We start from the raw sequence: 15,926 nt of genomic DNA on the forward strand, positions 1-15,926 counted from the left end.
GGCTATATGTGTGATCTGGTGATGGGAACTGTTAATGTGTGATAGGTGAGAAGTGGAGTTTTTCCAAGAGAGGGCGGTGGGACTGTGGACAGTTTGAGGGGTGGAGGCGAGACTGGGTGGAGCCTGGGCGGAGTCTCAAGGGGGCCCCGAAAATTTTGCCAGTATGGGGCCCTGAAATTCCTAGTGGCAGCCCTGTATAAATATATATATATATATATATATATACACACACCACATATGCAGCACAGTATATATTGCACAGTATATATAGCATAGTGTATATACCAGTGTGTTCAGCACAGTATATATAGCAGTGTGTTCAGCACAGTATATATAGTACAGTATATATACAGCACAGTATATATAGCACAGTATATATACAGCACAGTATATACAGCACAGTATATATAGCATAGTGTATATAGCAGTGTGTTCAGCATAGTGTATACAGCACATTATATATACAGTACAGTATATATAGATATATATACACACCACATATACAGCACTGTATATTTAGCACAGTAATAATAATAATAAATTTTATTTCTATAGCGCCAACATATTCCGCAGCACTTTATATTTCAGAGGGGATTTGTACAGACAATAGACATTACAGCATAACAATAATCACATACAGTAGATTATAACAAATACCAAGAGGAATGAGGGCCCTGCTCGCAAGCTTACAGTCTATGAGGAAAGAGGTAGACACGAAAGGTGGGTGGTAACAGTTGCCCTGATTGTATGGACCAGCCATAATGTTAAGTGTGTAACAGTACAGACACAGAGGGCTAATGGATAAAGCATGTGGGAACATGATGTGGGGAACCTGGTTATGGTAAAACTTTTGGCTGTGCCACACAGGGATAGATTAGGTTAATGTGTTGAGGCGATAGGCCAGTCTGAATAAATGCATATTTATGGATTGGGGACTAATCGTATTGACCTGGGAAGTGCATTCCAAAGAATTGGTGCAGCACGTGTATAGTCTTTGAGACGGGAGTGGGAGGTTCTGATTATTGAGGATGCTAACCTCAGGACATCAGCAGAACGGAGGGCGCGGGTAGGGTGGTAGACTGAAACAAGGGAGGAGATGTAGGGTGATGCTGAGCCATGGAGGGCTTTGTGGGTGAGGGTAATAAGTTTGTACTGGATTCTGGAGTGGATGGGTAGCCAGTGTAATGACTGTCACAAGGTAGAGGCATCGGTGTAACGATTGGCGAGGAATATATATATGCAGTATATATTGCACAGTATATACTGTATAGCACGATGTATACAGCACAGTATATATAGCACAGTGAATACAGCACAGTATATGTAGTACAGTATATATAGCAAGGTATATACAGCACAGTGTATATAGTACAGTATATATAGCACGGTATATATAGCACAGTATATATTTCACAGTATATATACAGTACAGTATATATACAGTGCAGTATATATACATAGATACAGGTGCGTCTCACAAAATTAGAAAATCATCAAAAAGTTAATTTATTTCAGTTCTTCAATACAAAAAGTGAAACTCATATATTATAGAGAGTCATCACACACAGAGTGATCTATTTCACAGTATACACAGCACAGTCCACAGTTTATATAGCACAGTGTATACAGTACAGTATATACAGAACAGTGTATATAGCAGACCGTATATACTTCACATTGTATGCAGAACAGTATATATAGCACAGTATATTAGTACAGTGTATATAGCACAGTGTATATAGCACAGTATAAATAGCACAGTGTATATAGCACAGTATATATAGTGCAGTATATATAGCAACGTACAAAAACCTACAAAGAGAAAAACAAGTCCTCCAAAAAAAATGTATATACTGTAGAAAGAACAATTTTATTCAAACAGTGACTGGCCATAGCAGGATTCCTTCCCCACGTGTCAGGATCGCTCCCTCCCAGTCTCCCTCTGCTGGACGCAGCTGGTATGGCACCTTTGCTGTGACGTCCCCGTTTCACTTTCTTTGGCAGGGAGGGCTGTGTCCCCTAAAGTCTGGTGATGATCTGTCGGCCGATCCCAGGAGCCGAGCGATGATCCCCCGGTACCGACCCTGTGAGTACATGATGTGTATGTGCTCCTATTCCCACAGTCAGCCCTTTATTGCGGGGGGGGGGGGCAGCTGCAAGCCTCCGGGGTCTGAGCAATAATATTGGAGGGGCAGTCAGTGCCGAATATGTTACAGATTGGGGGTCACTGATATTGGGGGAGTGACAATTGTTAACCCCTTGCTACCAAGAAACTGGCATTGTGTCTTTTCTCCCATGGAGGAAGTGGTACAATGTCACAGGTGTCACAGGTGAGGAGTGTGGCAGCCGCTGATGGCAGCAGGTGCCGGCTCACCGACAGGTACACAGCTGGCACCACCACCGCCACCCAGTTGCTGTTGCGCCTCCTGGCAGCCAATCACAGCTCAGATGATACGTTTGTAAGCACATCAGTGACCATGTTGGTTGCTATGGCATCTATACTCATGTCACTTGTAAAGTGTTTATAAAAAAAACAGTTTTTAAAAATAATTTTAAAGAAGATAAAAAAAAAATGTAAAAAAATGTGAAAAAAACCCTTGACTTGGTGGGCATTTCTTTATGGATGGAGAAAAGAAAGGGGTCCATTTTCCCCTTCCAAAAATAAAGAAATGGTACAAAAAATACTCAGTGTAAAAAAAAAAAGCTATGGCTCTTGGAAGAAGGGGAAGGAAAAATGCCAACGTGAAAACTAAAATTGACTGCAGAGGCAAAGGGTTAACAACATTCGGAGGAGCGGATGTGGAGCTAATCCGCCAATGTACAGATCACATATTTGTGGTCACGTGACGGCGGCTGGAACCGGGTGGCAGAGACGAATCCTTTGTATTCTGCAAGCTGAACTTCTTGCCAAAAGTTTGCCCCCGAGGATGAAGACCCCTGTAATTGAGTTGATCCGTGTCCCTCAGTGTTTCATACGTTACTCTATTTTTATTATTATGATGATATCTGTATTTTTCACTGATTTACAAATGAATCGGTGTTTTTCCACCATATTACCTTGTGTTTAAATAAGGTTTTTCCGTTTCATTATTTTTATAATAGATTATTATTATTATTATAATCTTTAGCAATGTTTTATTTTTCAATATTCTAATCTTTATTAAAATCTGAAATTAGTATTCTTGCAATTTTCACAATGGGCCCTGGGGATTTTTTTTTTCTTCTGTCTTTCTTTTTTAGACTCATATTTCCTGATGTTTCAGGAAGCGTTTGAATGGGAGATAAAGCGCAGTATTTGGCAGCAATTACTAAGCACTATACGTGGCTGCTGTCTTCCTTTACATTGCTCAGTTCCAGCTGCTGCTGATTGGTTGGTTGTGCCGAGTGTTGGACATCCATTGATCTCACATTAATGAGCTGACAGTAAGATCAAACCTCCTTAGACGTCTATATGGGCTCACAGGTCATATAAAGTTGAATAAAATGACACCTTGATATTTGCGATCCGATGTCTTATTCCAGAGAAATCCACATTCTTCTTAATATGTAAATGATCTGTTAAGATCTATGGGCGGGACATAGATCTCGCCGAGAATCTGCCTCCAGAACTTATTTTATATGGAATGAAGCGTTACCTGTCTGTGTGACTTGTAGATCAGGAGAGCAGACTGTCAGTCATTACGTGTCTCACACTGGGAATGCCTCTTTAATTTGAAATAATCTCTGGAGGCAGATTGTCAGGGAGATCTATGTCCTGCCCATAGCATCTCATTTACATATTAAGAAAAACATGGATTTCTCTGGAATAAGACATTGGATTGCAGATATTAAGGAATCATGTTATTCAGCTTCATATGACCTGCGTGCCCATATAGATGGCTCAGGAGGGTCGATCCTACTGACAATTGCCTTTTTAATCCCTTCCCAACATGCACAATTACATGAACGGCGCTGCAGGAACTCAGTTCCCGCAAACCACATTGCATGTACGGCGCCGCGATCATGCAGGCTCATACTGAGATCGGGTGCAGGTGTCAGCTCGGGTGTGGGTGTCAGCTCTATTTGAGAGGGGACAACACTGCAGCAATGCCCACAATCGGTGCTAGCACCGATCACAGGCGATTAACACCTCTGATGCCGCTGCCAATAGTGACAGCAACATCGAGGAGCATCTCAGATTGGGGGAGCTCCTTGTCTGCACCCATCAGCACAGCAATTGGGTTGTGCTCATGGTCTCCATGGTGACCCCAGGCCACATGATGGCTGCGGGGTCCTTCAGGGAAGGTGGCCTGTGAGCGTCTGCTAAGAGCAGAAGCTGACACGTCTCCTCCCCTGCCTGTCAGACGCTGCTCTGATGCCCTGCAGTGCAGAAGTAAGTGCTCAGTGTAGTGCACCGGATAACTGTGATCCCAAATGTTATGTAAAATGTTCCCAATAAAAACTTCAATCCACAAAAAAAGCAGGTCCCCACTCAGGTCCGTCATCTGTTAGCGAAAATATAGGGGGCTTCCATGTTACTGGTAGCACAAAGGCTCTGGAAAAGAGCTATGGCTCTTTGCCCCCCAAAGCAAATTGAGCAAATTCTCTGCTCCCAAATCCAAATGCCCCCTCCCTTCTGAGCCCCAGTGTGCCTAAACCACATTTAGCGCTCACATGTTTTTCATCTCTGTAGTGATGAGAGCCCGCCTAATTTACAGGTGCCTGTCTCCAGAAGCATGAGCTGGGCATAATGTACTGGTGACTGCAACGCACTGGTCACTACAGCGTACAGGTCACTACAACGGCAGTTTGCAATTATCACTCAGTAACATCCACTGCTGCCTGTTTCTGCAAAACACCCATGGAGTCAAAATCGTCACTACACCTGTAGATACATTTCCAAAGGGTTATGATTTCCAAAATGGCGTCACTTAAGGGGAGATTCTGCTTTTCTAGCACCTCTGCTAGCTTCACACTAGCATTTTGGGCCGCAGCGCACGGCCGCCACTAAGCCCCGCCCCCTCCGGTCATCTCCGCCTAGTATCGCACACGGCTGCATGCGATCTACACACCCTATCTTTAGCATAGGGCGCGCTGACCGTGCGCTAGTAGAATTTTGCGTGCGCTGCGCCCTTTTGACGGTGCTCCGAGCGCACCAGAATGCAACATGGTGCGTTCGGCGCACACCGGCGCACCGTCAAAAGGGCGCAGCGCACGCAAAATTCTACTAGCGCACGGTCAGCGCACGGTCTGCGCACCCTATGCTAAAGATAGGGTGTGCAGATCGCATGCAGCCGATACTAGGCGGAGATGACCGGAGGGGGCGGGGCTTAGTGGCGGCCTTGCGCTGCGGCCCAAAATGCTAGTGTGAAGCTAGCCTTAGGGGCTCTTTATATGGAATCTGCAAACCAGTTTATGAAAATCTGCGCTCCAGGAGGCAAATAGCGCTCTGTCCATCCCGAGTCTCTCCGTATGGCTAAGTGGTACTGTACAGCCACATGTGGGGTATTTCAGCAGAAATTATGGGACAAGTTCTGGTGCCATTTTTACCCATTTCCCATTCTTGGGGCTAACACACAATCTTGGTCCCCTAGATGAATTCATTGAGAGGTTTAGTTTGCAAAATGGGGTCACTTATGAGAAGTTCCGCTGTTCTGGTACCTCTCTGGCAATGTGACATTGGACCCTCAAACCAAAATCTGCACTGTATTATGGCGCTTCTTCCCTTCCAAGCCTTGCCGTGTGCCCAAACAGTGGTTCCCCCCCCCCCATATATGGTATTAGGATGCTTATGAGAAATTGCACAACAAATTGTATGGTCCATTTTCTCCTGTTACCCTTGGGACAGTAAAATTAGATCTAAAGGAAAATTTTTGTGAAAAAAAGTTGAAATGTTTATTTTTTTCCTTCCACATTCCATTAATGCCTGTGAAGTATCTGAAGGGTTAATAAACTTCTTATTTTCTGTCATATAGACCTCTCAAAGTCACTTCAAATGTGATGTGGTGCCTAAAAAAGTGGTTTTGTAAATTTTGTTGTAAAATGAGAAATCGCTGGTCAACTGTTAACCCTTATAACTTCCTAACAGAAAAAAAATTAGGTTTCCAAAATTGTGCTGATATGAAGTAGGCATGCGGGAAATGTTATTTATTAAGAAATTTGTGTGATACGACTCTCGGATCTAGAGGGCATGCAAATTAAAGGTTTGGAAAGTGACACATTTTTTTGTCAAATTTCCAATTTTTTTTCACAAATAAATGTAAGTTATATCAAAGAAATGTTACCACTAGCATGATTGAGGTGCAACAAGTCACGAAAGAAAACAATCTCAGAATCACCGGGATCCATCGAAGGGTTCCAGAGCTATAATAACCTCACAAACTGACAGTAGTCATAATTGAAAAAAAAAATTGGCCTGGTCAGGAAGGAGATAACAGGCTTCGGGGGTGAAGGGGTTAATAATGTCTTGTGCATAAAGTGCATCTACCATGAATTGTGGTATGGGAATATAGGAGAAAGCTGGGTAAAGCACTTGCCTATTTCCAGCAGTCCAATAGACAATGAACAGTAGACAATGGGGGTTGAGCTTGTTCACCTCTGCTCTGTTTCTCGGCATCCAAAACCTTGTTCCTGGGATTCCTACTGGTCTGTTATCCCTTTTCTATAGTTAATAGATACCTCTACACTCTTTCATTGTGAGTCTGCCCCTTTAATATATAAATTTATATCTGCTCCTTAATTTATCCTCAGACCATTAAAACATCTATTTGACCAATTTTTCCATTTAATTCCCTTTACTTGCTGACCAGTGGGAGCAATTAGCACTGCTACAGGATTTTGTACACAGCTTTTCCAGGTCCCTGAATGGCGGTTGTACCATATGTATATTCCATCCTGTCCTTATATTACTAGCAAGTTAAAAGTTAAGTTTTCCATTCAGGAGGCCAGGAATTCTTGATGACAAAGGAAAGCTACAGTGGCACTAGCTGTCATGCAGGTTGTCACCCAGAGGGTGAGCATTTTGGAGGTAGGAGACAGTAATTCATGCTGGCTGGTCTTTCCAGTCATTCCCTGCGATAAGGCTTCTTTTACACATCCGGCTTTGTGTCTCCGGCGCCGTGCGGCGAAAAGCCGTAGGGGCGGATCCGGGATGTGCCGGAGACACCGGATGCCTGCGTGGCCGGATACGGTGGCACCCACATTTAAAAGAGCAGAGTCTCCGCGCATGCGCTGTGAGAAAACCGGTCCGGCGCTGTCAAAAAACGTTGCAGCGAACGTTTTTTGCAGACGCCGGACGGCTACTTCTTCCCGTATCCGTCAAAAACCGGATGCGCCGCAAACCCATCCGACACGGTGCGGCGACAATACAACTGTATGGGACAAAACCGGATCCGGTTGTTCCAAATTTCGCCGCATTCAAAAAGCCGGATGTGTGAAAGCAGCCTAAGCTGCTGACATAGGTATCTGGACAGACCAGGAGTGATCACACATGCAGAGGAGGAGGAAAGTGCACATAAAGGGTTAACCTTTCCCAAATTCTGGCCTTGTTGGCTGTCTGTTGCACTGAGCAGAGAGAAGGGAAACCACAAGCTGAAATGCCAGTTCCACTTTAACAGGAGGGGAGTGTTCTCTGGGTGTAACCCAAGCTGGGAGCTTGCTGCTGCTGCTGTCAGTGACAGTCATCATGGAAGTGCTGGAGGAGGGTCAGACAGACAGACAAACAAGGAAGTTCTCTGCTCCAACACTGCCTTATTATCAGCCAGAGGAGGTTGCAACATTTCCTAATCTCAGCATGTCAGGTCAGTGACCCCCCCCCCTCTGAGACCACCCAGTGCTGTGTGACCATGGGACACAAAGTTATTCTGTGCAGCCAGGAGGGGAAAGTGACATTGAGTAACTTTGTAGCCTGTGCTTTACTCCACACATTGTATCAATGGATTGTTATCAATGAATTAATGTGAAAAATGAAAGTGGCTCAGTCATCCGGCAGGGGTGATGTGAGGACGAGCTCCTGACACCATAGATCTGACCGCTGCACCATGTCTCTAATATATATATGTATATTACCCAGCTCAGTGTCACAGCGGAAGGCTCCTGCGCTGTCACCGTCCCCGAAATGCAAGGAGGCATCAGATTAGATTGGTAGATAACTTTACTGTATCTGCATCCACTAATGGAATGTATCTATTCTCCGAGACAGAGAATCGTCAATATTTACCTTTATGGATCTATTGTTATTAGACAGGATTTTGGCCACCTCTGGGCTGGAGTCTCGGTCAGATGGCTTTTTAAACTTTTCCTGGCGAAATGATTGACCCACGTTATAGTCGGGGGGGCTTTTGGGGTCCATCATGTGACCGATCAATCAGTTTTCTATTTTTCTAGCAAAACAGAATTACTAACGCAGATATGAAGAGAGGCCTCTCTAGCTGTGGCGGAACTACAACACCCAGCTGTGAGAGTTGTCATTTTGCAGCAGAGATGACCGGACTAGGCGATGGCATCAGGCTCAGGCTAATTTTTAAAGGATTGCTTAGATAATGGAGCATATTTATTAAAAAAAAAAAAGGTTTGGTGCTTCCCATAGATGCAGGGGTGGAAATCTAATTGGTTCTCGGGGCCTAAGAGGTAAGGGGTCCCGTTTCTACCTCCAAAGCAGGTGCAATTTGGCATTTTTTACGGAGCTCTTGAGCTGCAAAAGTCCCGTATATTTTTGTTGCCCAGGGGCCCTTTTCTGTCTGCGTCTGACAGTGCATAGATGTATGCATGCAGTGCGCCTCAGTGTCCAGTGTATACACTGTATGATTAGGATTATTGATGAGCGAGTATACTCGCTGCTCGGGTTTTTCCGAGCATGCTCGGGTGACCTCCGAGTATTTTGGCGTGCTCGGAGATTTCGTTTTCGGCACCTCATCTGCATGATTTGTGACTGCTAGACAGCCTGAATACACATGTGGAATGCCTGTTTGTTAGGGAATTGCCACATGTATTCAGCCTGTCTACAAGTCGCAAATCATGCAGATTAGACAAACGAAAACGAAATCTCCGAGCACGCCAAAATACTCGGAGGACACCCGTGCATGCTCGGAAAACCCGAGCAACGAGTATACTCGCTCATCGCTAATTAGGATCCAGGTCATAAGCCGAATTCCGGTGTCTGGACTTGCTTCAGGTTTCCCTACCTGAACTCAACAATCTCATATATGCCTATGAAAGCGTGAAGTTCAGGTCAAGAGACCTGTGGCCAGTCCGTGTATCATGGTCCGTACTCAGACTGTGTTTTACAAACCTCTAAATGTGACCTAAATCATTGAATTTGGGTTTTTCGTTCGGTGCTGTTGACACAGGTTTTTAATTCAGCCGCTCACCTGCCGTCACTAATGTTTCTGAAACAATGGCTCCTTCTAAAGAGCCCACATCTGTAGAGTCCAGACCTCCTCTGGTAATAAAAACTGTGCCCCCGATGGGAGCTTCATTGCATGGGTTTCCATAGGAAAGCTGCTGCATTCCGCCGTACATTACCAAGCACAATGTCATACGTTGGATGCAGTGGTGTAAAGCCGCCACCACTGGTCTCTGGAGGAGACCTGTTCTGTGCAGTGACGGATCACACTTCTCCATCTGGCATAATATGGACTAGGTTTGGTGACTCCACGAGAAGGTTCCTCCCGACTGTGTACAGTTTGGGAGGCACAAGATGAGTCTGCTGCGGCTTCTACCTTTATCCAGGTGATTAATAAGTCTCACCGTATGTGTACATAGGGAAATATTGTCTGTCACCTGGAGGCGAGGGAGGAGCTGCAGCGCTGTCATCTCGTTTCTCCTGGCCGTCTCTTAAAATCTTTTTTTTTTTTTTTTTTCTGAAATGCCCAAGTGGGTCAGAGAAAACACCTGGCTGCCATCGTGCGGTAGGCTCCGATTCATGCTCCCTGTGATTTGGGCGGCATGAATCAAGTGACAGGTTCCTTTTAAAGTTTCCCTCTCGTCTTATAATTTTGTATCGCACTCAATGTTTCCAGACCCTCGAATGGCAAATGTCGCTGCTTATGTGTTGGTGGAAAGAAAAATGTGACATATTTACTATTAATGCATTTACAAAGTAAGGGAAGTCATCCTGTATTATTTGCAAGCAATCCTCAGTGTTTTGGAAGGCTAGCCCAAAGGTTTTGCATCTTTAGGGTATGTGCACACGTTGCGGATTCGCTGCAGATCCGTAAGTGATTTACAGTACAATGTTATTCTAAAGGGGGAAAAACAAAACCGCTGTGCACATGCTGCGGAAAAATCAGCGCGGAAACGCAGCGGTTTATTTTCTGCATCATGTCAATTCTTTGCGCGGAATCTGCAGCATTTTTACACCCATTGCATTATAGGAATCCACAGGCCAAATCCACAATAAATCCGCATAAAAAAGTGCAGATTCCGCGCGGAAAATTCCGCACAGCAATCCGCATCGTGTGCACATACCCTTAAAGGGTCTTTTGAACTTGTCCGTTGTCATCACTTTTACGCCTGAGGTTTACAAGATTCCGAGACTTTGATTTTCGTGAAGTCTTTAATGAAATGGCAGAAAGAGGGTGAATTGCATCGGCCCTCTATACTGATTAGCCTTCACTCTATAACAATAGATCTTCATAATCTATATGCATCTTTTTGCTTTTTTTTATGCATAATTATCAGTTTTTACTCAATGGAGTATGGGAATAATGCAAGTTTCTATATGGAAACTTATCCTATTCGAACACATGGTTTTTGATCAGTCTTGTTGTTTGTTTTGTTTTGTTTTTTTTACCATCAGTTACTTCCGGTTTTGTCACATGAAAAATAAGTTTCCAAACTTCTAACTATTAAACAGTAAAGAAAAATTGGCAGACAATAACCAGATGATAGAAGGACTGCATCCGAGTGCTATCCATTTTTTTTTTTCCATATATTTATTCACATAGGCCTCATTCAGACACTTATGTTTTTGTACATACAAGAAAAATGTATGAATTTTCGTCAGTTTTTTTTTCTCTGCTGAGAATAAAAAAAAAATGTCTCCACCTTCTCCTATCTGTCAGTGAAAATCAGATGGCACCCGAGTGCTGTCAACTTTTTTTTTCACGGACCTCGTTGTTTACTTTGATCCGGCACATAGATCAGTATTGGCACTTGTATTTGAAAAACAGACCTGTGAATGAGCCCTTAAAGACAGAATTTGATCAAAACTGGAAATGTCTCCCACCTTTTTTTTTTCTGCCAAAAATTTGGACACCCGAAAGACTCCATAGACTATAATGGGCACTTTCTATCTTTTTACAAACCTGGAAGAAACACGAATGTCTGAATGAGACCTAAATTGTACTCCTGTGTGTATAATGGTGTAGGGTATGTGCACACGTTCGGATTTGCTGCGGATCCGCAAGTGATTTACACTACAATGTTATTCTATGGGGAAAAAAAACGCTGTGTACTTGCTGCGGAAAAATCCACGTGGAAACGCAGCGGTTTTTTTCCCACAGCATGTCAATTCTTTGTGCGGATTCCGCAGCGTTTTTACACTCATTCCATTATAGGAATCCGCAGGTGTAAAAACCCATGCGAAATCCGCATTAAAAAAAAAGCGTAGATTTTGACCTGCGGATTCTGCCAAGAGATGCAAATTCCGCACAGCGATCCGCAGCGTGTGCACATACCCTTAATATTCTTCACTCCCCTTGAATCTACCTATAATCACAGGGGTTGTGTGACCGTTTGAAAAGAATTTGAAAAAAGTAATTAATCTACTGTATAATACAAAGTTACCGGCGTTTGACATTTTCTGCATTAGTGTTAAAGCTGTAACATGTCCTAAAGTTCCTCTGGACCTTGTTTTGCATTGGTCTTGCCCTGCGGAGAACTAATTGTTTATGAAACCATTTGTAAGACTTGTATCAAGGTCACGGGAGGCGTCTAGATGTGAAAACATTAGGAGTCAGCAGTTACCTCTTCAAATAACATATTTGACCTCATGCTTTACTGTTCCAGTGCTAGCTTCAGTGCACTCATGGCTTCTGTCGGGATCCCCGAGAAAAACGGGATCCAGACATGCCCTTGACGGAGCCACTCTGTACAGTGTGACAATTCGAGTTCAGTGGCTTTCCGTGCTGGCAGAGCCTCCTCCATGACTGACATCCTGTGCACTGCGCATGATGGCTGCAAAGGATCGGGGGGGCTGATTACAGTGCACTCATTGTGTACTAAGTGCTGACTGCTCACATCACCTGGCACCACCATGATGAATGGAAGCAAGTAGCCACAGCGAGAATATAACTTCATATTCTCTCTGCCCCCAAACGTCAAGTTAGATTGTTACATATATTTAAAATTACATTTCCCTCCAGATTAGTACTTTGGCTGTAGGTACGGTCAATGCTTTCTTATATGAAAGGTTCCCTAAATGATGAGATACTGCCTGCCGCATATATATATATATATATAGTTCACTGTGTTAAGCATTGCTTGTATGGGGGTGTTGGGCGTTCAGGGTTCCACTGGGAAATTCACTCGCTTCCCTGTGGGTCAGTCTGCCAGTTGCTAGTAAGAGCTGAAAGGGAGAAACCTATCACAAGCAGAAGCCAAGGAGACAGGCTGCATCACATAGAATACACTGAGATTCTGCTGTGTGAATCAAGAAAAAGGTATTAATTTATCACTACTGCCTACAGACGAGACTGAGAAGATGACAAGTGCTATGTGATAAGACTGACTGTGTAGCAAAAGGCAGTGTGGGAGATGTCTGTGTTAGGGGAGCCACAACAGACAGAAACAAGGGCATAAATGGCATATGCAAAACCATACAATATGCAGCAGTGAAAAAATGCCAGTGCGGCATTATCTCACGTTTATTAATTTTTTTTAGCCAAATAGTTGTTCTTGCTCCCTTTACTATGGAAAGTAGTGTTAAGACCCCCATATACATTAATGTTGGATGAAGCAGCCGAAAGGCTAAGGAGTACGGTTGCTTCCCGTCTCTTCCACATCAGAGAGAAAAAAGGATTTGTGTTATGAGCTCATTTTCTGCTCCACCAGTTGAGTTCTCCTTCCGTTCTCCCTCTGGTGGTGACAGGAGGTAGTGAGGTTGGTTTAATTGGTAGTGATCTGCCACCTGGTGAGGAGGATAACGATTGGATCTCTGGAGTATCAGACTGGATATAAGACAGCCGATGCCCTATCCTGGTGCTGGTGATTCAGTCTGCTTCTCAGGTCTTGGACTCAGCTCTGTTCCAGTCTTCTCAAGTTAAGTTTGTTTTTGCTAATGTTCACACTTGCTCTTGTTGGTCAATTCAGTTTTTTGTGTGGTCAGCCAGCCCAGCTGGGCTGTGCTGAATTTCCACTCTTATTTATCTGTATTTGCCAATTTGCTTTTTTTTGTCCCTTATTAGATTGGCCTCTTTTTGCTCTCTCAGAATATTTCAGAGTGCTGATATAGTGGGAGAAGTCTAGTGACTTCAGGGTTAATTTTGCTATCAGATGTGTTGGACATTATTTTTGGTAGGGTGTTTGGCAGATTGCAGACAGTGTCTTTCCTTTCCTGTCCTTTCTAGTTAGTTTGGCCCCATCATTTGCTCAGCCTATTTTCCTGCCTCTGTATGTGTTTTCATCTTGTTTCACCGTCAATACATGTGGGGGGCTGTCTTTCCTTTGGGGTCTGCTCTGGGGCAGTTAGTTTTCCTCTTTTCCTGCTTTAGGCTTATTTAGCTCTCCGGTTGTGACGAGGCATCTAGGACCAACATAGGAACGCTCCACGACTGCTGCTAGTTGCGTGGTTAGAATCAGGGATCTGCAGTCTGCATAGTTACCAACCTCTCTGGTTTTCTGAGACTTAGCTTGTGGTGTTTTTATTTTTCCTCGGCGACCCATTCATAACAGATTTGATTTCTTAAATTTCAACAAAATGGAGAGTGGTGTTTGAAAATATTTGCACCATCCCGATCCAACTGTGTATAATATTAATCAAGCTATAAACCTTTTGACCGTCAGAATCATCCTGGTTAATATGGCTTCCGCTTCTCTGTGACGGCCGACTTCCCGTTACAGATTGTGACAATAAACCCTCCTCTAGCTGTTTTATTGACGATCTTCAGAAGAGGAGTTGTGTAAGGGAGACGGAGAATGTACATTTTATAGCATAATAAAGGGCATTCCATACGGCAATTATATTTTATTACGTGTACAAACACCATAAAGGCCAGAAATTCTATATAGGACACTATAACTTCTATCTATGAGGCTTTTCTTCCATACAGGTATGTACAGTAATGGGATGATGAAGTCTGCAGATCATCTCTCATCAGTACAAGATCAGTTCTTCACTCTTGATTCCCCATTTAAGCCAATGTTCTATGCAACTTATAGGATCCACTTGAATCGGGTAGTTCCTCCTGGACGTCCTTGTGCCTTATTTCACATAAAGTCGTATGGAGACTGATCTTTTTGAACATTTTTTTTTTTTCAAAAGGAACTGTTTAAAGGGGTCATCCATCAATTCCTAAACTTTCCAACAATCGTTCTGATGGAGCAAAACAGACATGTGACCGCTGCAAGCAATCACTGACTGCAGTGGTTATGAAAATGGCCTTGTTGCAGCCAGTGATTGGCTATATTAGCTACATGTCTGTCTGGAGGTGGCATAGTTTCAATAATATAATAACCCTGGGCACATTTTATTTTGTTTTACTTTTTGGGTAGTGTGCGCTAGTTTTAAGATAAAAATACTATGTTTTTTCCTGTGAAGTTTTATGCCCCTAAGAAGTAGTGTGCATGCCTCGGACTTCTTGCAAAATGTCCAGAATCCTTCATCAGTCCAGAGTCTCTCACCTAGCCAAATCAGTTCTCATGCTTTGCACTGATGAGGGGACAATAGCCCAAAACAGTGTCTGCAAATTGAGATTCTGATTTGGCTTTCATGTCTTGTCATATTGTAAGACTCGTTAAAGGATCGATTGTGACTTGTAGTATCACTACTACCAACAGGGGGCGCTATAGAGTTCAAGTCCTCTTCCGCTCTGAAAAGGCAATTTTCAGAATCTCCATTATGGAGCTCTACGTTCTGCAAGTCACAGGCAGCTGTACGCCTATGGCCTATAAGACATCAGCATCCTGCTGCCGGCAGAACAAAGACGTCACTGCGTTGTGCCGCCTGTGCCAGCCCGCCCTGTCTACTCACCCGCTTGTATTGAGTGGGGGTGAGGAGGAGGTGCATAAAGATGGCACTCAGGAGGCATCATTACATTTTATGGCACACTTTGTTTTAAGGGGGCACCACTTGTTTTTAGGAAGCACTTATGGGACATTATTCCTGGGCTACTTGCCTTGCTCCACTTTATGCCACTGTCGTCTAGAGTGAGCATAATGTACAGATGAGGGCAGGGGAGAGATATAAGATGAGTATTACTTATTTTATTATATTGCAATATTTTGAGTGTTTCAATCTTTTTTTTTTTTTTTTTTTTTTTTTTTTTTTTTAAGTCAAAAGAATCTCTCTAGTGTAAACCAAAACAGAAAAAAATATATATATTGCCTAGATGGGATTGAGAGTAAAGTGTCAGTCTTTGCTGGCCTGACGACGCCAAACTATGTAGGATAATAAAATCTGTCCTTGACATGAAGATTTTATAAAACAATCTGAATGGGCAAACACTTGTCAGATGAGGTTACATTTATCAACATTAAGTAATGCACAGAGGATGCAATAATCCTATTGCTGCATATACATTAAATAGGAGAATATTTGGAACTACAGATCAGGAGAAGGACAGGAGTATTCTGGTTACAAGTAAGCTGAGCAGCAGCACTCAATGTCAAGCAGCAGCCACAAAAGCAAACAAGATTTTAGGGTGTATAAAAAGTGAAAATCCCGCCATCCCAACTTATTACCCCTTTATAAATCACTGGTGAGGCCCATCTAGAATATGGGATCCAAT

General features: G+C 43.4%; 1 protein-coding gene across 2 annotated transcripts in view; it reads left to right on the plus strand.

Annotated features, from left to right (window-relative positions):
- Positions 1–1,968: 1,968 nt before the first annotated feature.
- CARD19 (caspase recruitment domain family member 19) overlaps positions 1,969–15,926 on the plus strand; it is a 28,657-nt gene continuing 14,699 nt past the window's right edge. Inside the window, exon 1 of one of the 2 annotated variants that reach the window (XM_073574196.1) lies at positions 1,969–2,086. In XM_073574196.1, the coding sequence (XP_073430297.1) occupies positions 2,065–2,086 (22 nt within the window). In that variant the 5' untranslated portion in view covers positions 1,969–2,064. Of the gene's footprint in view, positions 2,087–7,585; positions 7,779–15,926 lie in introns of those variants that run through there. The other variant, XM_073574194.1, reaches the window with a different exon arrangement.

The sequence above is a fragment of the Dendrobates tinctorius genome, unplaced genomic scaffold (assembly GCF_039654945.1).
Source record: "Dendrobates tinctorius isolate UK_male_01 unplaced genomic scaffold, ASM3965494v1 ptg000038l, whole genome shotgun sequence".
NCBI classification, from domain to species: domain Eukaryota; kingdom Metazoa; phylum Chordata; class Amphibia; order Anura; family Dendrobatidae; genus Dendrobates; species Dendrobates tinctorius.